The sequence below is a fragment of the Saccharomyces kudriavzevii genome, assembly GCF_947243775.1.
Source record: "Saccharomyces kudriavzevii IFO 1802 strain IFO1802 genome assembly, chromosome: 14".
Taxonomy (NCBI): domain Eukaryota; kingdom Fungi; phylum Ascomycota; class Saccharomycetes; order Saccharomycetales; family Saccharomycetaceae; genus Saccharomyces; species Saccharomyces kudriavzevii.
The window spans coordinates 435,120-456,054 of record NC_079285.1 but is presented as its reverse complement, the minus strand read 5'-3'; the positions used below and the strand labels follow the sequence as shown (position 1 = coordinate 456,054).

Genomic DNA, 20,935 nt, shown 5'->3' with positions numbered 1-20,935 from the left:
ACAATCACGCCTTTTGGTTTTGTATAACTAATGGATTACTTCACATAAAAGCCTTGCGATATTTAGCCTTGGGTGTGAGGTGGCCCACCCTTAAAAAAAAATACTGCCTACAGCCGTAAAAATGAGACAAAGAAAAAAATACTTGATTTGCAAAAGTGAGTGATAGCTTATATACTTTCTGTCTTTATGCTGTAAATCGTTGCCTTGAATGGTGAGTTTTAGTAAGATAACACGTATTCCGTGCTTTATTGTCTTTTTCTGGCTGTTCAATTGAGATTCCACATCCTTGTTTTAGCAGTTACAGCCACCAGTCTCTCTTGCACCTTCTACGGTGGTTGATTCAAGATCAATTCGTTGATCGTCAGTAATCGTGAGATCGTGCTCGGAGGTTCGTCCCACGTTATGTGTAGGAAATGGTATTTTTTCTCCAACCGCTTGAAATACTTCGTGTATGTTTTTACCAGTCTTAGCACTTACCTCGAAATATAAAAGATTTTCTTGTTGGCAGAGGTTCTGTATTTCGTCTTCATTTACAGCCCTATTTGAAATTTCGCCCTGCATAGTCAACAGATCCATTTTGTTGCCCACCAATGCAATGATAATATTGTCTCCTAACTTCTCGTGTAATTCTTCGACCCAATCTTGAGCTTTACGGAAAGACTGCTCATTGGTAATGTCAAAAACTACTAAAGCAGCCTGCGCGTTTCTATAATACATAGGTGCCAAGGGAGCAAACCTTTCCTGGCCTGCGGTATCCCAAATTTCAAATTTTATGGCCTTGTCATCCCGCGTGATTCTCTTCGTCAAGAAGGCGGCACCTATGGTGGGTTCTCTACTTTCTGTAAAGTCGTTAGATATGAATCTAAGAACTATTGATGATTTTCCAACGGCTGATTCTCCAAGCAAAACCAGTTTTATTGTTAACGTTGGAATACCTGCCGTATTTGTATCCATATTTTTTTAATTTAATTTAGCTTTGGAAAGAGAAAATAATTATTTGAGCCTATTCTCTCTTGATTTGCTTTGCGAGCGTTTTAGAATTTGGTCATTATTTATCACGTTCACCTTATTTTATGTTCACGTGAAGTTTTCACTTTAAGGGAACCACCCCTTCCCCCCGAAAAGTGGCATGCCAAGATATTTGTGTCACCAAGTGCGCTACGCGACCATAAGTTTGAAGGAAAAGACGAAGCAAATCTAGTCTGCCTTAATTATAATGTACAACCGCTTATTTGGGCTACAGGCAGGCGAAAATTCTTATATCGCTAGCTAGTCATCTATTCAATTCCTAGTTTGTTTTCTTTTCAATTTATTTACCTTTTGCTCCGCTGCAGCCTTTTCTTTCCTTAAAAAAAGTAACAGTAAAGAAAACGTCATTTGCTCGTGAAAAACCGCTTGCGGTATAAACAACTTTGCGAAACTCCATCTCAATTAAATATAAATAGTAACGTATTTAGCTTGAATACTTTTCCCTAATTCTGCGGATGCTATCCTCCAAACTTAATGCTGGGTCTGAAAAGAACATCAACGTAGTGTCTTGATTGCTCAATTTCTGAATTGAGTCCATTACTCTTCTTTTCCATTCATCAGCTTTTTTATCTATAAAGGCTCCATACATACCATAGTCATTTTGTGAAGATGGTACATAGTAGGTGTCAGTGTCTAAGTTAGGTAATGATCTTTTCGGTAGGGCGGGGGGCGTAGCTTTATTAGTAAAGCTTTCGTCTTTATCATGACGTGATAGCCTAATACTTTCAGTTTGCTCTTCTGTCAATACCGGCTTTCGAGTGGAAGGAACGGGGGGTGGAGGCGGTCTTCTCCTGGCAGGTAATGTAGATTTGGGTGTTTGAATAGGCTGTTGTTGCAATTCGATGATACTGTTCACTTCTTTCATAACTTCTTCTTCGTGTGATGGAGAATCACTCATTGAATTGGAGCAACGTCTTATATAGATAGCCAAAATCTGGTCCGGAAAATGTAGTGCAGTCGTGGTATAAGCTTCTAAATCATGTTCACCTGAATCTCCTACTAGGATGAACTTCTTTTTGGGAAAGTCCCTTAATATGTTCATTATTGGCTGAATTTTCCTATTTGCACTTGAAGTCATGATAGTGGAAAAGAAATTACCAGAATATTGTTTCAAAAAAATTGGTCCTGGAGGGAAATTTGTGCAAATATAATCTTTTAGAAGAGGGAAAGTTTGAATGGGAGAATTGGATACGTAAAAGAAGTCAACATCGGCAACATCATGTAAAGTTTTATACCAAAGAGGAACACCATCAACTACCCACGATTTTACATCATTAATAAACACGTTACGGAACATCGATCTCCTGTCACCTGTGACGCCTGTATGCTTGATAGTATCGTCAATATCACTAATCAAACCAATACCGTAAGGTGAGATGTAATCAACCGGGAAGCTCTCGGCTATTGGATCTGCACGGCCTTCTACAAGGGTATCCAAGGTAATATTGATGCTAGAGGGTAAGAAATTAGTCTCTGCCTTGAGTAATAAATTACCACAGGAGTCCGTGGTACCAAAAAAAGAAGCTGTATCCCCACTAAGTCTGTCTTTGGGCAACAGATCAACTATTATCGGAGTATCCGGAACTTTTCTCGACAAGAATCCTTGAATTCTTTCATTTAAAACATCTTCCTCGTGGAAGCCCATATGCAAATACCTGTTACCACTCTTAGAAGATGACGAGCTCTCTATACTCGACTGAGAATCCGTCAGGTCCCCAGTATTCTCTTCGAGATGCGGGGGGGCCACAGGCGCCATGTCGGCATCAACGGCGCCCGTCCTAAGATATTGTTTACAAAGAGAAAGCAACCACCTATTTCTTCTGCTCGTGGGATTCCCTGGATAAGACACAGCACATCTAACAGTAGTCTCAAAATCTTTGCGTGGAGTACTTGAACCATCGCAATCGACCAGGTTTGTTGTGGTATACGTAGGGAAAAATGTCAACATGGTGTTGTGTGGCAATTGTGCCGGCAAATCATTAGAACCCTCAAAGGAATTCGTGGTGCCTCTAATTCCATCCATCGTTCTTTGGGATATGGATGACGTCAAGTTGGGGATGTAGACGTCCTTTGTAGTCCTTATAAGATTCATAAATCGTTGTTTCTTTCCCATTCTTGGGTCGCCAGAATCAGGAGTGGCCGCAGCTGCTGCAGAAGAGGGGCTTTCATTGTAATCTTGTCCATTCATTTTTTTATTTCTTCTCCAAAGCAGTTTTTTCCCCCTTTGACGGAACTTATAGCCAAGTTTCAATGTCCTTGTCTGTGTTAATGGACCCAAGAAAAAACGGTTACTAGAAAAACTCTTTATAGCCAACAAACCGACAGGATTAGAGGAACATATGATACCCTTTATTGAAAGCCTCGTGCAACCAAATATTTGCGATTTAAATGCCTTAATTATGCTGAAGTTTTAAGCCAGATCACAAACAGTATAACAGCTTCGTATACTTTATGTCTTTTGGGCTAATGTAAGCCAACAGAAGGCTTTCAATCCAACCGCGCTGAATGGATAACCTTGAAGACGTCGCCACCCCATTCAACTTCTTTAACTGGCCGAAAACCGTTGGTAACCTCGTTTGGAAGCTCAGACCGCGCCATCGTCATCGCCGGCGCCACGTGACTCTCCACGGCTGCACTTTGTCCGAAGACTACAATGTACTCGATGACTTGGGACCTTTGAACCAGAAGTGAAGCGTCTATCTGAGCTTGCAGGCTCACTTTGTGAATAACAATTGCCATTTCGTGGCGTTTTGAATCTATTGCATTTTTTGATCAGCACTAATCTATACTTTATCTGTCTCCGGTTGGGTAGCGTTTTTACGACACATTGTCACAAAGCATTGCTTCAGAAGACATAAAGAGTGAGACTCTAATAGGTGTCCGGTCAATTTTAATATAGTAGTTAGGAGTAGACAGAAAAAGAGAATAAAACACCAGAGGTCCATTAATGGTGCACATTACTCTAGGTCAAGCCATATGGGCATCCGTTAAGCCCATCATAAAGATTTATTTGATCATAGGTGTCGGCTTTCTGATGGCCAAGATGAGTATTCTCACAGTGGAGGCAACGAGAATTATTTCCGACATCGTGCTGACGGTTTTACTTCCCTGCCTGTCATTCAATAAAATTGTTGCCAACATCGAGGATAAAGACATCAAGTCCGTAGGAATTATTTGCCTGTCTGCCCTTCTGATCTTTGGCACTGGTCTTTTTTTTGCATTTATCGTTAGACTACTTCTACCTGTTCCCAAACAATGGTATGGCGGTATTCTTGCCGGTGGAATGTTTCCAAATATCAGTGACTTACCCATTGCGTATTTACAATCCATGGATCAAGGATTAGTATTTTCGGAGGAAGAAGGTAACAAAGGTGTGGCTAACGTCATCATATTTCTAACCATGTTTTTGATTTGCATTTTCAATTTGGGTGGATTTCGACTCATTGAGAGTGATTTCAAGTACAATGACGATGAAAACGCTGCCAGAATCCCAGACACGACAGCTACACGTCCCACAGCTAGTACGAATACTACTAAAACGAATACTAACAAGAGTTCCTTTTCAAATGAACCGAGACTTTTCAGTGACAAATATACCACCCGCAATAGTCTCACTGAGGCTATAGATACAAACGCAAGCGCAAACACGAACGCAAACGCAAGTACATCAATAATATCAAGGCATCAAACAAGAAGCATAGATCCCTTGTCACTGCCGGATGCTGGTTCCAGTTCTGAGGTCACAAAACCTACTCAGGCGAAGACAAGGGATACTATTGCAGGCGTTCCCATTGAGCGGTCACAGATAACATCTGATTTTAATCCTTTAGAAAACCAATCATCCGCTTCAACAATGCATTCCTATAATACATCGGAGAGTTGCAGTAGTAATGTAGATAGTATCATGAGGGCACGTAGAATGGCAAGTCAACCGAGGGCTTACGACGTCGCTTCGGCCCTAGAAGAGAAGAGTTTGGATAAACAATACCCGGGAAGCATTTCTATGGCAGCATTAGAACCTGTTCGCTCCATTGACATGCGAGCACTGCCCTCTCAAAACATACACCATCTCATCAGAGAATACTCCAACGTTGATCAATACGGTCATCAAAGAAGGAACTCTAGTCTAATTGGTGCTGACATGAACGATACACATTCGATCAGGTCAAATTCAACTTTGCAAACTATAAAAACCGCCCACTTAACCAGAATTTTAACATCAGATGCCACCGTAAGTAGAAAAGATATTGAAACATCAGGCGAGTCATTACCAAGATGGATGAAAAAATTCCCATTAACTCCATTATTGATATTTTTTCTGAAAAATTGTTTGAGGCCGTGCTCTATGGCTGTCATTATTGCCTTAGTTGTTGCATTTATCCCATGGGTCAAAGCTTTATTTGTCACTACTGCCAACACTCCTCATATAAGACAGGCACCAGACAACGCACCGCCACTTAGCTTTTTCATGGATTTTACAAGTTACGTAGGTGCTGCAAGTGTACCATTTGGGTTAATCTTATTGGGGGCAACCTTAGGGAGGTTGAAAATTGGTAATTTATATCCAGGATTTTGGAAGGCCGCTGTAGTACTCGTCATTTTGAGGCAGTGTGTCATGCCAATTTTTGGTGTTCTATGGTGCGATCGGCTTGTGAAGGCCGGTTGGGTCAATTGGCAAGATGATAGCATGCTATTATTTGTTATTGCGATTAGTTGGAATTTACCAACAATGACTACCCTTATATATTTCACCGCCAGTTTTACACCGCCTGAAGTACCGGACCCAATCCAAATGGAGTGTGTTTCCTTCTTTTTAATGCTCCAGTATCCACTAATGGTTGTCAGTCTGCCATTTTTGGTTTCTTATTTCTTGAAAGTACAGATGAAACTTTAGTTGCAATGCATATCTTTAGACTAGACAAAACACCTGTTACTCATTTAACCATGCAAATTCTACTTCAGAGTTAGTACTTAATAATACCATATAAAATTTATAAAGAACATTTAGTAATAGAACATCATCAACTTTTATATACTGCTTTCTTTTTCGGAAAAGAAATCCTCCCTAGAGATATTTCAACCTAAAGAACTGCTCTGTATACAATAGTGCCAATAAAAGAGACCAGAGCGGCTGTTACTTGGAATAGTTTTACCAAAAAGGTCGAGAAAACAAAAACAATTAGTTCAATTAGAGACAGCTTCCATCCGTACACCTTCAAAGCCGTACATCACATCTCCCGCAATTTGAAATTATTCTTACAAAATCCATTACCTCTGAAAAAGAAACCGGGCGGCCGAAGAGCTAGGCGGGACTGTTATAAATCTCTGCTTAACGATTTTCCCCGGCGCCGTTCAATCTCGTTTCATGCCCCTTCGAGTTTCTCTCTGGCTCCAGGAGAGAATAACTAGGCTCACTCGGTGTCATAATGCGCGGTCCGGAAGATACTGAATAATGTCACTACAATTGATATGTACGTTTTTTGACCTCAAATACATCTAATACAAAGGAAAACGAATACGCTAAAGACCAGACATACGACCGAACAATGTCTTCTGTCCAATCCAAAATTTTGTCCCAAGCTCCAAGTGAGTTGGAATTACAAGTCGCCAAGACCTTCATTGACCTAGAAAGCGCTTCCCCAGAATTAAAGGCTGAATTGAGACCATTGCAAATCAAGTCCATCAGAGAAGTATGTAAAAATTGTTATCTTTTGAGAACTACAGTGAGTAGCGTTTTCTTCTAGGGTGTTTTCCTGGAGTATAAGAAAAATGTTCCCGATAGCATTTCCAAGAAAATCCTCATTTTTTTTGGACGAACGATAAACCTTGAGCAACATCCAAATACTTAGGAAGCCGCAGTAGTGAATCTGGAAGACACATTCCTCTCTGATCAAATCGGCAAGATCGATGTCAATGAGTGATATAAAAGCACGCAATATAACACTGCACCCAGAAGAAGAAGCATGAATACGTTATTGGTATAAATAGGTGAATTCTATTACTAACTTATAATTCAACACTGTTTGATTTTTATTGATTAGATCGATGTTACCGGTGGTAAGAAAGCTTTAGTCCTTTTTGTCCCAGTCCCAGCTTTGTCTGCATACCACAAGGTCCAAACGAAATTGACCCGTGAATTGGAAAAGAAATTTCCAGACCGTCATGTTATCTTCTTGGCTGAAAGAAGAATCTTACCAAAGCCATCTAGAACATCTAGACAAGTCCAAAAGAGACCAAGATCCAGAACTTTGACCGCTGTCCATGACAAGGTTTTGGAAGACATGGTTTTCCCAACCGAAATTGTCGGTAAGAGAGTTAGATATTTGGTCGGCGGTAACAAGATCCAAAAGGTCTTGTTAGACTCTAAGGATGTTCAACAGATTGACTACAAATTGGAATCTTTCCAAGCTGTCTACAACAAGTTGACTGGTAAGCAAATTGTATTTGAAATTCCAAGCCAAACCAACTAAATAAAGAGATGACTATCACTTTAATCATTTGTCATACTTTGAAAAAGTAATGTTAAAAAAAGAATAATAAAAAAGAAGCATAATTATTAGAATACAAGAAGAGATTCTCAAAAAGTGAGCTTTTTCAATTCAATATAATAATTATGAATGTATACTTAGATATATTTTGTATCTGTTAATATAGAGATGCTCTAATTGGTGTTTTAACATTTTATTGATTGCGTCTACTGCTAATTCCTTGCAAACTTATCAAGTAAGTCAAAACTGAAAAAAATAATGGTTGCTAAGAGATTCGAACTCTTGCATCTTACGATACCTGAGTATTCCCACAGTTAACTGTGGTCAAGAGGTTTTCTTGAATCAGGCGCCTTAGACCGCTCGGCCAAACAACCACTTATTGTTGGAATAACTCTTCCCAATAGCATCTTATAAATGGTAGTGAATATAGGAATACTGATAACTTAGTCGATTAGTGGCGTTTGTAGGAGTAGCCAGACGAGATATATGATATAGGGCAAAATAGATACTCTTAATAGCTTTGATAAATCCCTCCGCCTAGTTAAATAAAAAGAGTTTTTGGGAACGGCGCTAAGCCCATCCACTGAAGGCAGTTGCATGTTAGATAAACGGAAAATTTTTGTTTTATTTCTGAGTAAGAAATTTGACCTGTGTAAAAGGCTGATCCAAATTAATCTGCAGAATTACTTGGGAAATCAGCTGGCTCCGCATGACCATGCGGGATTCCGAAACCTTGTCTAGGCATTTTTAGATGTCATTATCTGCCTTACCCCGGCCCTGCATTCACATTGCGTGATACCTGTTCCAGCCGTCTACTGATGAGGTCCTCCAATAGAGGTCTCATCAGGAGTTTGTCTGAGCTGACAGAATCATAAGAAGGCAATTTCCTGATACCGAGGGCATATCGAATTCTCAGACAGGCTTTTCTTTTTTCTTCCGTATCTTTGAAGAATTTGATTCTGCAATAATAACGATTATAGTTTACATTTTCTTTACGATTTCCGAAGAGAGAAAGGTAAAAATGCCCTTCAAAAAATTAGTGTATGGGAAAGAGGTGTATACAAAGAAGAAAGAGATAGAGAAGTAAAGAAAAAAGAGTCTAAAGAAGCGAACTAGACATTTACTACCAAACGACGTCGGACGAAGGAAACTTCATAGCCCTGCAATATCAAAAAATAGCCACTACCTGCATCATCGGAAGTACATACAAATGAGTTCACCAGCGAACCTTTTCCCCGGACTGAACGACATAACTGATGTGCTGGAGGAATTCCCACTAGCCACGTCGAGGTATTTAACCTTATTACATGAAATAGATGCGAAATGCGTGCATTCTATGCCCAACTTGAACGAAAGAATAGACAAGTTTTTGAAGAAGGATTTCGATAAAGATCACCAAACACAGGTGGGGCTCCTCAATACCATCAACAAGATCTATGAAGAACTGATGCCGTCGTTAGAGGAAAAGATGCACGTGTCGTCGATTATGTTGGATAACCTAGATAGGCTAACGTCCCGATTAGAATTGGCATATGAAGTCGCCATTAAGAATACAGAAATACCCAAGGGTCTAAGATTGGGCGTGGACAACCATCCGGCAATGCACCTGCATCATGAACTAATGGAAAAGATAGAAACGAAATCAAACAGCAAATCATCGCAGGCACTTAAAAGCGAATCGAGAAGGGAGGCCATGGCTGCCAACAGGAGACAGGGTGAGCATTACTCGGCCAATGCACAACCACAAGATGATTTGAAGAACGATGCCAACTACGCGGCGGGCAGACCGGAGAGCCAGGACTACACTACCAACAACGCCAACTCAAGGAAAAGAACCAGCGCTGCCAACGCCAACACCAATGTCACGGAAACAGAGACCAAAAAACGCAAGAGGAGAGTTGCCACTACATCCGTTCCATTAGCCACCGTCAGGACCACCGCTGCCGTCAACAGCAACAGCAGCAGGATATCGAGACCAAAGACGAACGACTATGGTGAACCGCTATACTGCTATTGCAACCAAGTAGCGTACGGCGAGATGGTGGGCTGTGATGGAGCAGACTGCGAGCTAGAGTGGTTCCACTTGCCGTGCATCGGACTCGAGACGCTCCCCAAGGGCAAATGGTACTGCGACGATTGTAAAAAAAAGCTATGATACTGCCACAGGCGTCCCCACATTTTGTATCGACATATGTACTAATACGAATATATACCCTTTATGTTTACCGGACATGGCCATTCCGACGAAACTGCAGGAAACAGACCCCACGGGTCCTGTGCAAACGAACTAATGCTGGCGCCAGGTGCAGTGCATCCTAATGAAATCACCTGTCACTACGTGGTACGCTCGGAAATCTGCCCTCTAAACGCCGTCTGATGCGTGGAGTGGCTAATAGCTTCGAACCTTATAGACCCACCACTGCTTGCCTCGCCCCTTGGAGGTTCCTTGCGGGCCCCTTTGCCCCTGGCCCCGCCCCCCGCGCCATATCTCTGCCTAGAGCGTGGTGTCCACGAAGAGAAAGCTAGGCAGGTCGGCAGGAATGAACGGGCCATGACAGCAAAGGCAAAAAATAAAGCCGGAATAAGGGGATCTGGGAAAATGCGAAACAAGCTTTGCACCGGCAACTCATTTATCAAAAATCTTTGTAACCATTTATAGTACCTCAATTTGTAAAACTTTGCCTGTTGTCTTCCTTATCGTCACCATCGCCAACTTTCTTTAAGCGCACGCAATTTGGTTTCTGTTTTTTCCAATTTTATTCTTTCACTCTTTATCTAGTTTTTTTTTGCAATATATTTATCAAGCAGAAGAAAGCTTGTTTGAGTAAAAATATACGCGTGAAATCTCAGAGCAAGAACCAGAAAATGCCATTGAACAAGTCGAACATGAGAGAATACAAACTAGTCGTCGTTGGTGGTGGTGGGGTTGGTAAATCTGCATTGACCATACAGTTGACTCAATCACATTTCGTGGATGAATACGATCCTACGATTGAGGACTCATACAGGAAGCAAGTGGTCATTGACGATGAAGTGTCCATATTGGACATCTTGGACACCGCCGGGCAAGAAGAGTATTCCGCCATGAGAGAACAATACATGCGCAACGGTGAAGGGTTCCTACTGGTTTACTCCATAACATCCAAGTCGTCCCTTGACGAGCTCATGACTTACTACCAGCAGATATTGAGAGTCAAGGACACGGACTACGTGCCAATTGTTGTTGTGGGTAACAAGTCCGATCTAGAAAATGAGAAGCAAGTCTCCTACCAGGACGGGTTGAACATGGCGAAGCAAATGAACGCACCGTTCTTGGAGACCTCCGCGAAGCAAGCAATCAACGTCGAGGAGGCCTTCTACACGCTAGCTCGTTTGGTCAGAGACGAGGGCGGCAAGTACAACAAGACTTTGACAGAAAATGGCGACTCCAAGCAAAATCCTCAAGATACTCAAGGCGGCGGTGCCAATTCCGTGCCCAGAAATAGTGGCGGTCACAGGAAGGCGAGTAACGCCGCTAACGGCAAGAACTTCAACAACACCATGGTTGCTACAAACGCCAATAACGCAAGCATAGAGGCTAAGGCAGGGTTGGCGGGCAACCAGGCAATAAATGGTAGAACACAAATCGACCGTGCCGATATGGACATTTCCGCGGAGGGCCAAGCCGTTCAAGCTAACGCTCAAAATGCTAACACGATTAACAGTCATGTTAATAAGAACAATAAGGCAGGTCAAGGCTCCAATGCCAAGCAAGCCAGAAAACAGCAAACTGCATCCAGTGGCAACGCCAGTGAAACCTCGAAGGACGGATCAGGCGGCTGTTGTATTATAAGTTAATAAGGAAAAAAAACACCAGAAACACTACAAAACAAAAAGCCTATAAAAAGTTGAATGAGTGCACACATTTTATAAATGTATATAAGGGTAAATGGTAGAAATAAAGAATTTTTTATTCGCTTTTAGAGGCTTGCCATTATAATTTAATAATACAGGGAGGGTTTGCTCACAATGTTAGCTGCCGGGTAAGAAAATCAATAGCATCTTTATAAAGACTCAGACCTGACATGAATTGACCGCTACAGAGAATCCATCACTTACATGTTCTCCAGAATAGAGACACTTCACTCATGACATCAAACTTTCCTTCTCATACAATGACATCTAAGATTACGGAATACGAGAACGTTCCAGATAATGAGTCTTATCTGGCAGAGGAAAACCTATCAATACCTGAAGAAGTAGAAGAAGAAGACGAAGAAGAAGAGGATGATGATGATGATGATCATATATACATCAATGAGGAAACAGAATCTGGCCGTGAGAAAGTCTTAGTTTCACACGCCCCACAAGAGCGCATTGTACCGCCCTTGAATTTTTGTCCTGTTGAAAGATATCTTTACAGATCTGGTCAGCCTTCACCTGTAAATTTCCCCTTTTTACTAAATTTGAAATTAAAAACAATAATATGGCTGTCCAACGAAGAACCTCAAGATACCCTTTTAGAGTTTTGTGATACTAACAAAATAAATTTACAATTCGCTGCCATAAATCCGGATGCCGGTGAAGATGATAACCCATGGGACGGTCTTACAGAACATTCCATCATCAATGTACTGCAGACCATTGTTACCCAGGAGAACTATCCCCTGTTAGTATGTTGCGGTATGGGAAGACATAGGACTGGGACGGTCATTGGATGTCTAAGAAGAATCATGGGTTGGAATTTAGCTAGTGTATCCGAAGAGTATAGACGCTTTACCGGGAGTAGAGGTGGCAGGATTCTTGTAGAACTACTTATAGAAGCCTTTGACACCAAGCTAGTGAAAATAGACAAGAATAAAGCCCCAAGTTGGTTGCTGACAGCCCTAGAGTAATCGTAAGGAAACACAAAAGAAATTGAATAAGGCAGGAAAAAAAGGCCCATCGCCGTCTTTTCCAATATCAAGTTTCGATCTGCATGGCCTATTTGCCATATTATCCTCCACAATTCGCATTTGATAAGAATTGTTTTTGATGGGTAATTTTATAGAATATTAATTATCCGACGTATGTATGGATATATGTACTATGGACATGATTGTGGACAGAAAACATGCACTTGATATCATGCTTGTCCCAACTTTTCATAAAATTGTTCCCTTGCATATCTAATATTTTTCTGTAAAGTTTGATCAATCTGACTTTTCAAGTCATTCTTTTTTGCGACGTACCCCTCCTTGTAAATGCGTTTCCAAGTGTCATGATATGATTTCACGAAATGTCTTGGTAGTAAATCGTTTTCCGTGGCACTAACTAGATTCTGAGATGTTTGGGGGGCCCAGTACTTGAACGTTGCGGCAGCCAACACCCACGGTAAAAATATCCTCGATGGTATTGACGTACATAGTTTCTCGAGGATACTGGAGTTATGACTAAATATCATTCTCTTAGCTCCCCAATTAGATCTGTTCACCGCTATGCTTCCAGCAAAAAAGGCACCCAGTGCTATCAACGAACCTGGAACCACAGTGTGCTTATTTTCAAAATCATTATTGAAAATGTTTCTGCTCGAATAGTTGATAATATGTTGAACGTGGAGTCTAAAATTGGCCGTTCTTGTCTTCCATTTTTTCTCATAACAACTGAGTTGACTTGCAACTCCAGTTCTGTATTTCTGAAACCACTTGGTCAAATGTACCGATTCAATGATTTCATTTCCCGTAGATATGGTTCTGACTAACAGTTCTGATGAATTTTGAAGCACAATGGGTATTAGGGGAACTTCATCGTTCCCCGAATTTGAGGATTCATTAGCATCATCATAAAAATTTACCATTTTGGAAGTTATTTCGGTAAACACTGCGATGAGTTTTAGCTTTCCGTTACTTAGTTCAATCAGGCAATTCAACCTTTGATGTAATCAACGTGCACTCCTTGATTAAAATCAAAAGTTGCTAAACGTTTTCCGGGCATTTAGCGGAATAATCGGATCAAGCTCATTCGCAGGTTAAAAAAAACTGGCTACATAAGCGTTGAAAAATGCTGTAAAATATGCGCACCGACGTGCAAAGCGTCCCCAATCAGTATATTAAATGGTATGTGTAACCCGAGGGTGATGCTTTTTAAGGTATATATGCGTTATCTAATCTTGTATAAATAATATTATGAGTTAGTGGTTCTTTTCTAAGCAAAATTAGAGAAGAAAGTGCTTCCAAATTTGTCTTCACATAGCGAAATAAAGTTCTTTGATCCTCAAACATGGAAGTGAAAACATATATCGTTTAAACACCGAAAATGCTTTGATAGGATGTATAAAGCATGCTTGCTATGCCGAAGAAAATTAAAATGCTATCCAACACTGGCTTAAATCTCCAAAATTCTCCTTTAGTCTCTGGAAGACTATTGCCTCGTAAATGCAACATTGATGGGTATATATATACCAATGGAATACAGGCAAGAGAACCTATGACCGACACAAACTTATCTAAATTATCGGACCCAAAATAAGCAATGGCTACAACGATGATCACTATGATTGAACGTATGAAATTCTTTAACCATTTTATCTTCCAGTTTAACTTTCCTGAGTTGGGACGTAATTCTACTCTTGTTGTTAAATCATTGTGCTTGACATATATTTTGGTGAATTTGGGAAAAAATTTATTCTCAATGATCTTAATAGCTGGAAATAATTGTAAAGGTGTAGACAACATGATAGCAATAGAATAGAATAGTTGAATCAAATTGACGAATATGTTACTTTGGGGCAAATTCAGGAGAATAACAGTTCGAACACTCGAACCGTAAGCCAAATATCCCAAAGTAGCTATGGAAATGAAAAGTAACGTTGCCGTGAGAATAACAAGGCCAAGTACTAGGGGAAATTTTTCAGGGTTCCTCATAGAGTCCTGAACAGGAATAATTAGTCCAATCCCCTCGAATGCAAAGATAGCAGTTCCGATAAAGAGCGTCCAACGATCTGTATTCAAACCGTATATGACCCCCGCTGCTGGAGTCGCCTTCAAATCAAAAAACAACCTTTTGGCTGTGAAGATGATGACAATGACTAAACCGGCCATAATGAAGAAATTTGCCAACAAAGATGGTAGTGATAATTTCGATATGTTTCTGATAAACGAAAGCGGAATGAAAACAATCGTTTGAAATACCATCAAGTAGGACAAAGGAAGAACACCCACATGAAATACGTTATCAAGGAAGGCCTGTAAATTTTTCGCGGTAAAGATCATGTAGGCCCCAGAAAACCCAACTTGAGTTATCACTAGGGAAAAAAGAATTATGATCCTCATCCAAGGCCCATACAACTTTAAGCCAATATCACCAAAAGAGGATACACCGCACGAAGACTTGGCCTGTACCAATATGTAATAACACCAGTATGAATAAACTCCGAAAAAAGCCAGCATGCTCACTGAGAAAAACAAGCCACCATTGTGAAAGGCATTGGGCAAAAATAACACACCGGTACCGATGAAGGACTTGAGCAATATCAAGAAAACTTTTCTTGTCGAAGTCGTACCTTTGGCTGAGGGAAGGACCTTCATATGATCAGGTCGAGAAAGTAGTGCACTTCTCTCATCTTCTCCCTGTATCATCATGTTTGAGCTGTCAGGAATAAAATCATCCTCAAAGGACTCACCAGCAAAATGCCCAAACACGTATAAAAATTCCAAGAAATTTCTTGTAAGAAAGGGGACCTTATCAATATCTTGGTTAGAAGAAGAAGATGGCTGGTTAATCGAATCACTTTCACGTGAATTCATATCTGAGCTAGCGGAATCATTTAATTGATGTTCCTGCCTCTTTTTGTTCACGATAAATTCTCTTCTAAAGCCACCAGGAACATTTAAGCCGCTTGCTGATGAAAGTTTGGTGTGATGCTCAATTTTAGAATTTACGTCTTCCATGGAATGAGGGCGTCTCAACCGCTTAGGATTTTCCGCTTTAACCATTTTGTAAATATCATGTGTAATGTCGCCACCAGCGCTATTCAAATTGGAGTCATCGTCATCACTACCTGCATTTGCAGCGGTTATGGTACTTGCAGAAGAGTTCTTGGTCCGATCAATCCTGGAACTTAATTCATGTCCATGAGAAACAGAATTCCTTTTACTACTGTTCAGATAGTTGAGTCGTACACTATTTATGATTTCGTCTCTGTGAGGATCCTCGAGAGTCTGAAAATTAGGCGACGCTATATCTACGAATACCCTAGAATCAACGCTTCGACATATGTCTTTTGGTGTTAGAGTTGACACTGAATATTTTCTACTAGAGAATGGATTTGAATTGAGAACTGTTGATTGAGTCCTTCTGGGAATTTTCATATTATTGGAAGGATGCCTTAAATTTCCATTTCTCCTGACTCCAAGGTGCTCACCATCTCCATTCTTGTTGATCATTGATGATGTATTGCAGGATGCTGTTTTATCAATTCCAGATTATGAATTAAGTTTGTGCGTGTGTGTGTGCGTTTTAGACGAAGAATGATGAGTGCCCTTGAACCTAGAGAATGAGGTGGCCAAAAAATTTATGCTGCTTATAATGCAGAAGCAAACCAAAGGAGTTAATGTTGGACTTTATGGTAGGTACTATTTTTATCAGAAAAGTTCACGGCTAAGACCGCAAGATTGAAGCACTTCTTATTAATGAAGCTATTCGCTTATCCGATCTTACTGATAGCGTAAAACTTAAGGTATGGGTTTATTGAAGAGAATAAAGGAAAAATGACTACTAGAGCCGAAAAAAATCTTTCAATAACATTCCCGCGATTCTGTAGTGAAAATCTCTTAATGACATTCTCGATGCCAGTAAATTAATCCTCCAGTTATATAAATATAATAATTACATTCTTCTAAGATTATGTAAGTTGATAGGGAAGTTATACAACAAATGCAAATATAATGAATCTAGTTTAGCATGAAATCAAATATGCTACCCATATCAACGTAACGACGCCCACAATCGTTTAAATATTTTTGAACGACGTCACGGCTGGTTTCCAATAATTCTCTGTTTTGCTCCGTCAGGGCTTTTATTGATGATTCCGTCAGCTGTTCCTTAGGATGGTCGAGATCATCTGGAAGATATATGGGCTTCATTTCTTGTTTTTTATTTTTCTCACAATCGAACAAAGAATCGAAATACAAAAGTTGATTGTACAATTGCTTGTCAGTATATTTGTATCTCATGACACCCGTGCAGCCTTCGTTTAAGCAACGCTTACCGAAAACGGAAAGTTGTCTAGTGACAATACTGCATGTACTGTCATCACATTTTAACCATCCAGCGTAATAGAGGGAAATGTGTGATCTTATACAGTGCTCTATCTGACTTGTCAATTGAAGGAGGGTGAAAGACTGCTCACAATGCTTGCATTGGATACCATTATAGGCCATTCGATAATGGTTTGAGGATACAATGCCACCGAATGGAAACCGTCTGTCACATGATGGGCAAGTTAGTTCTAGTATTACAGTGTCCTTGAATCTTTCAACATCTGTTATTGTGGTTTCCAAGGGTTGCAGGTTATTAATGTCTTCCCCATTTGTATTAACGCCCTCTCTTCTGAAGTACTTCCTACTGTCCAAACCAAGTGCCTCGCTTAAACGCACTACGTTAAAACTGTCAATTCTTTCAAGTAGTCTTTCCACCGGAGCAAATATCTGTTTATCAAGATAATATTGTGGATCGGGTTTTAAATTATTACCCTTAATCATAACTTCATTAAGTGCATAAGCACGTTCAGCAACAGAAAGAGCCGGCGTGTTTTCATCATTATCTGTTTCGTCTTGCTTGGTAATGACAAATGTGATGACGGAGCCAGCTTTAACCACTCTACCTGCTCTACGCATCCTTAAAGCTACTTGAACTGCAGGCATGCTCTTACCACCTGGATAAGCCTTAGGATCCTTTGAGAGCTTCATATTGATTTTATACTTATCGATTCTTATACTGTTGGCTTCCACCTTAGTTCTGATGTCCTCTAAGTAATCGTACACTTCTTGTAGTGCCTCTTCTGGGTCCTTATCGGACAGAATGGTGTTTAAAACGTGTACAGAAACATCTCGCGAAAGTGGACAAAATTCACGACGTTTCATATCCAAACCCTTAACTTCCAGAACAGTAGTTTCATTGCCATTCTTGTCCAAATTTACAGTCAAAGCAGCATACTTTTTCTTGGAATGTAAAAGTAATTTCTTGAAAACATTGTCAATGTCAATTTCTAACAGTCTATAACGCTCGTTTACTAACTTTTTGAACCCCAAACCAATCTTGATCGCATCCGCATAATTATCACAACCAGTATCTATCATAACAGAGTCTGTGTCACCATATACAACTAGGAGATTCATACTCTCAGCTAATTGTCTTGTATTCATTAAAATCTCACGACCCTTATTGGTGACCAACATGGCAAGGGGCTTGGCGTAAAACCTACTGTTTACATAACCCAAGCAACCATACATAGAATTAGCAGTCAGCTTAAGCGCCTGTTGACGAATGTCGCATTGGACTCGTTTGTGGGGATCAGTCTCACTTTTCATCACCTTTTTAACTTCACGTCGACGATCAACTAAATTGGCTAGTAACCTTGGCAAAACACCTTGGCCTATCTCTGCGTGAGGTACATTTGGTAATTCATCAATATCCTCTTTATTTCTATCTACAGTGGTAAAACAAATATTAAATTCCTGAATGATAGATGGATACAAAGAGTTGAAATCCATCACTAAGACATAATTCTTATGAAGCCCTTTCTCAGGCTCAAAAACCAGACCACCTTGATATTTTGCCTTCTTCGAATTGATTGGTACGTCTGAATTTTCGTCATTTTGCTTTTGTCTTTGAGCTCTATTCCTGCTGCTTTCTTTGTCAGGAACAATAAAACCGTTTCTGGAAAATTCGTGCAATAGAATATACTCGTTTCTACCGGCTCTTGTACCACCTAAAGTTTGAGCCCATGCATTACCGGCTAAGTTCGTCAGCTGTTTGGTCAATGATAATAATTGGATTCTATAAGATACTTCTGCAGAAATCATACAATTTGTAATGTTTTCCTGTAAAGCCATGGTCATGCTATTTACATCATTTTGATATTGTGGATTTTGATAATCTATGTCCAACGACTTGTGCTCCTTTTCACATGTCACTTGATACATTTCCGAAAGATCCCAACTTTGACATTTAGGGGTCAATGACTGACCCATTTCGTTGGCAATATCACATATTAACCTACCAGAACATATATCGCTAATGAAAAAGTGGTTCATGTTCGAATTACCTCTACCGAATTTTTCAGGCCAGGTTCTTCTTAGACGACGGCCAATAGAACTGAATGTTGGAATGTTGAGATCATGCATTCTATGAGTCAAAACATCTAGATAGACGCTTTGCAAACGGTGACCTATGATAACATCGGGATCTTCTATTTTTAGCATAGCACAGAAACAAGATAGCATAGCCTTTTCGTTGTTGAATAGTCTGACCCGACCAGGTAGCTTCTGTTTTGCTAATGCAGCTAAACCCAACGGAAAACTTGTTAATTGAGGCGGCCTCACTAAAGTACAGACGTCGTCTGGTTTGATGTTTTCAGGAATGGGTGAATCTAAAGAGATATTTCTATAGGACGACAAAGTTATCGAGACAATTTCTTGTTTATTTTCTCTTGGATTCATCAATGTCTGAATTGATAAAGAAAGACATCTCAGATCCGGCATTGTCTTCGCTGAAACAGGGTTAATGTTCTGGGATTTATCTACAGAAACTTCAATCGCACAATGAGAAGCATTACGAATTGAATTGAAATCTGCTCCCTTTATTTCTAGCCAACATGGTCCCATAATCTTATTTTGAATGACGAAACTTTCGAAAATATTGGTATTCCCTCCAAAGACATGACAAAAGGTACCACTCGATAAATCTGATGGAATGGTGTCTCGAGCAGACTTTGGTGTCTGGTATGGAAGCAGAACCTTTAGATAATCACTTTCAGATGGGATGTCGGGAAGCTCAAAGGGATATTTCATTTTTTGAGGTTTGGCACGGATATTATCTAACCCATATTTATCCATCAATAAAGGAATGATTTCCTCGTGTATATCAGCTGGTGTTTTACCCTTTCTTGGAAGAAAAAATAGCTCCCTACATAAACCATTAATCTGAACCATGGCCGACACACATCTATCATCCTTGGTTTTCACCTTGCCAAATAAAATCAAAGTGTTATTGACTTCACAGAAATCTAGCCAAAACATTTGAAAAGTATCTGTTTCTGAATCAATTACATCCTCCTTCTTGACACTGACAGTGAGTGTGTTAGTATCTGTGTCGAATCGTGATGATTTACTTGGAGTAGGCGCTCTAATACCGACTGGTGTTCCCGGTGCTGTAACAAATGGTGAGGTTGGAGGGTTACTTCTAGAATCTATGTTAACACGCCTAGTTGCTGTTACACTTCTCATAGTTCTTCTTTTCAGTATAACATCATCGTCACTATCATCATCATCATCATCATTAGCCAAACTTTGAGTAGATGGTGGATTTTCAACCAATGAATCTTCAATTGGTTTCTCTTTTTTACAAGTCATTACGGGCGAGTTTTCCACGTCATCCAATAAATCCTCTACGTCATTTGCGTAGCGTTGCTTCCTGCTTTGTGATTTTAATGGTGAAGAGTCAATTTCTAAATACTTATCAGTACTTGAATCTGGGTCAATCTTGACCTTTTTAGAAATACTGGTACCAGGGTTTTGGTCGTCATTTCTATTACTTCTTTTTACTGAGGATTTTGACTCATGAGAAGGTGAAGAGTTCAAAATTGTATTTAATTTGGAAGGGAATAAAATCTTGGGTTTCTCTACTTCACCGGATTCAAATTCACCGAGAATATCATCAAAATTGTCAATGGGGATACTTTTCTTTTGGGATTGCTTAACATGTGCCAGTAGTGTCGACTTGGAATGCTGAGTTCGTAGCATATCCGTAATCGGATGGTCCTTCTCCCTTTTTGCGGCTTTCTTCCTTTTAGCATCTTTGCCATCAATATTATCTATGTTTTCATTGTCTTCATCACTGTAGTTGTCGCCAGCTTCCCTCCAATCTTCTTCGACACCACGGTCCACGTAACCTAACCCATCGTCGTCCACAACAAAATCGTCATGCAGTAATTCCTGGCGTTTCCTGGCCCTATACTCTTTCTCATCCACCTCGTCGTATAACCTATTACCATCTGCCTCGTCATCCTCATAATCGCCAGCGGTTGTGCCGTTTCTAGCAGCTTGTAGTCTCCTCAGCTTCTCTAATTTTTCGCTTTTGGAAGACATAGTTTTTTCTTACGTATTTTACGTCTTCTTATTGAGTATCAAATCGTAAAGATTATGAAAGTACTATGTCGTGAATTTGGATTGATATGTGCC

At 40.1% G+C, this 20,935-nt stretch overlaps 10 protein-coding genes and 1 non-coding gene across 11 annotated transcripts; 5 read left to right on the top strand and 6 right to left on the bottom strand.

Moving 5' to 3' along the window:
• Nucleotides 1-291: 291 nt before the first annotated feature.
• YPT53 (Rab family GTPase YPT53) lies at nucleotides 292-954 on the bottom strand (the record flags this gene model as incomplete). The annotated part of the gene is made up of 1 exon (XM_056230828.1): nucleotides 292-954. One exon carries the CDS (start codon nucleotides 952-954, stop codon nucleotides 292-294), a length of 663 nt encoding a protein of 220 aa, XP_056084707.1.
• Nucleotides 955-1,453: 499 nt separating this feature from the next.
• APP1 (phosphatidate phosphatase APP1) lies at nucleotides 1,454-3,217 on the bottom strand (the record flags this gene model as incomplete). The annotated part of the gene is made up of 1 exon (XM_056230827.1): nucleotides 1,454-3,217. The coding sequence occupies one exon, from the start codon at nucleotides 3,215-3,217 to the stop codon at nucleotides 1,454-1,456; it is 1,764 nt and encodes a 587-aa protein (XP_056084706.1).
• Nucleotides 3,218-3,976: 759 nt separating this feature from the next.
• On the top strand, nucleotides 3,977-5,923 carry SKDI14G2290 (uncharacterized protein; the record flags this gene model as incomplete). Its single annotated transcript, XM_056230824.1, has 1 exon — nucleotides 3,977-5,923. One exon carries the CDS (start codon nucleotides 3,977-3,979, stop codon nucleotides 5,921-5,923), a length of 1,947 nt encoding a protein of 648 aa, XP_056084705.1.
• Nucleotides 5,924-6,575: 652 nt separating this feature from the next.
• On the top strand, nucleotides 6,576-7,499 carry RPS7B (40S ribosomal protein eS7; the record flags this gene model as incomplete). The annotated part of the gene is made up of 2 exons (XM_056230823.1): nucleotides 6,576-6,719; nucleotides 7,071-7,499. The coding sequence occupies 2 exons, from the start codon at nucleotides 6,576-6,578 to the stop codon at nucleotides 7,497-7,499; spliced, it is 573 nt and encodes a 190-aa protein (XP_056084704.1).
• A 277-nt stretch (nucleotides 7,500-7,776) lies between these two features.
• Nucleotides 7,777-7,891, bottom strand: Skdi_14.trna5L. The gene is made up of 2 exons: nucleotides 7,854-7,891; nucleotides 7,777-7,820 (listed from the first exon to the last, which is right to left on the bottom strand). It is a non-coding gene; the product is annotated as a tRNA-Leu (tRNA).
• An 836-nt stretch (nucleotides 7,892-8,727) lies between these two features.
• PHO23 (Pho23p) lies at nucleotides 8,728-9,672 on the top strand (the record flags this gene model as incomplete). The annotated part of the gene is made up of 1 exon (XM_056230822.1): nucleotides 8,728-9,672. One exon carries the CDS (start codon nucleotides 8,728-8,730, stop codon nucleotides 9,670-9,672), a length of 945 nt encoding a protein of 314 aa, XP_056084703.1.
• A 710-nt stretch (nucleotides 9,673-10,382) lies between these two features.
• RAS2 (Ras family GTPase RAS2) lies at nucleotides 10,383-11,354 on the top strand (the record flags this gene model as incomplete). Its single annotated transcript, XM_056230821.1, has 1 exon — nucleotides 10,383-11,354. The coding sequence occupies one exon, from the start codon at nucleotides 10,383-10,385 to the stop codon at nucleotides 11,352-11,354; it is 972 nt and encodes a 323-aa protein (XP_056084702.1).
• Nucleotides 11,355-11,671: 317 nt separating this feature from the next.
• On the top strand, nucleotides 11,672-12,391 carry OCA1 (putative tyrosine protein phosphatase OCA1; the record flags this gene model as incomplete). Its single annotated transcript, XM_056230820.1, has 1 exon — nucleotides 11,672-12,391. One exon carries the CDS (start codon nucleotides 11,672-11,674, stop codon nucleotides 12,389-12,391), a length of 720 nt encoding a protein of 239 aa, XP_056084701.1.
• Nucleotides 12,392-12,621: 230 nt separating this feature from the next.
• On the bottom strand, nucleotides 12,622-13,332 carry MIC27 (Mic27p; the record flags this gene model as incomplete). Its single annotated transcript, XM_056230819.1, has 1 exon — nucleotides 12,622-13,332. The coding sequence occupies one exon, from the start codon at nucleotides 13,330-13,332 to the stop codon at nucleotides 12,622-12,624; it is 711 nt and encodes a 236-aa protein (XP_056084700.1).
• A 445-nt stretch (nucleotides 13,333-13,777) lies between these two features.
• AVT4 (Avt4p) lies at nucleotides 13,778-15,919 on the bottom strand (the record flags this gene model as incomplete). Its single annotated transcript, XM_056230818.1, has 1 exon — nucleotides 13,778-15,919. One exon carries the CDS (start codon nucleotides 15,917-15,919, stop codon nucleotides 13,778-13,780), a length of 2,142 nt encoding a protein of 713 aa, XP_056084699.1.
• Nucleotides 15,920-16,426: 507 nt separating this feature from the next.
• Nucleotides 16,427-20,842, bottom strand: POL1 (DNA-directed DNA polymerase alpha catalytic subunit POL1; the record flags this gene model as incomplete). The annotated part of the gene is made up of 1 exon (XM_056230817.1): nucleotides 16,427-20,842. One exon carries the CDS (start codon nucleotides 20,840-20,842, stop codon nucleotides 16,427-16,429), a length of 4,416 nt encoding a protein of 1,471 aa, XP_056084698.1.
• Nucleotides 20,843-20,935: the final 93 nt, after the last annotated feature.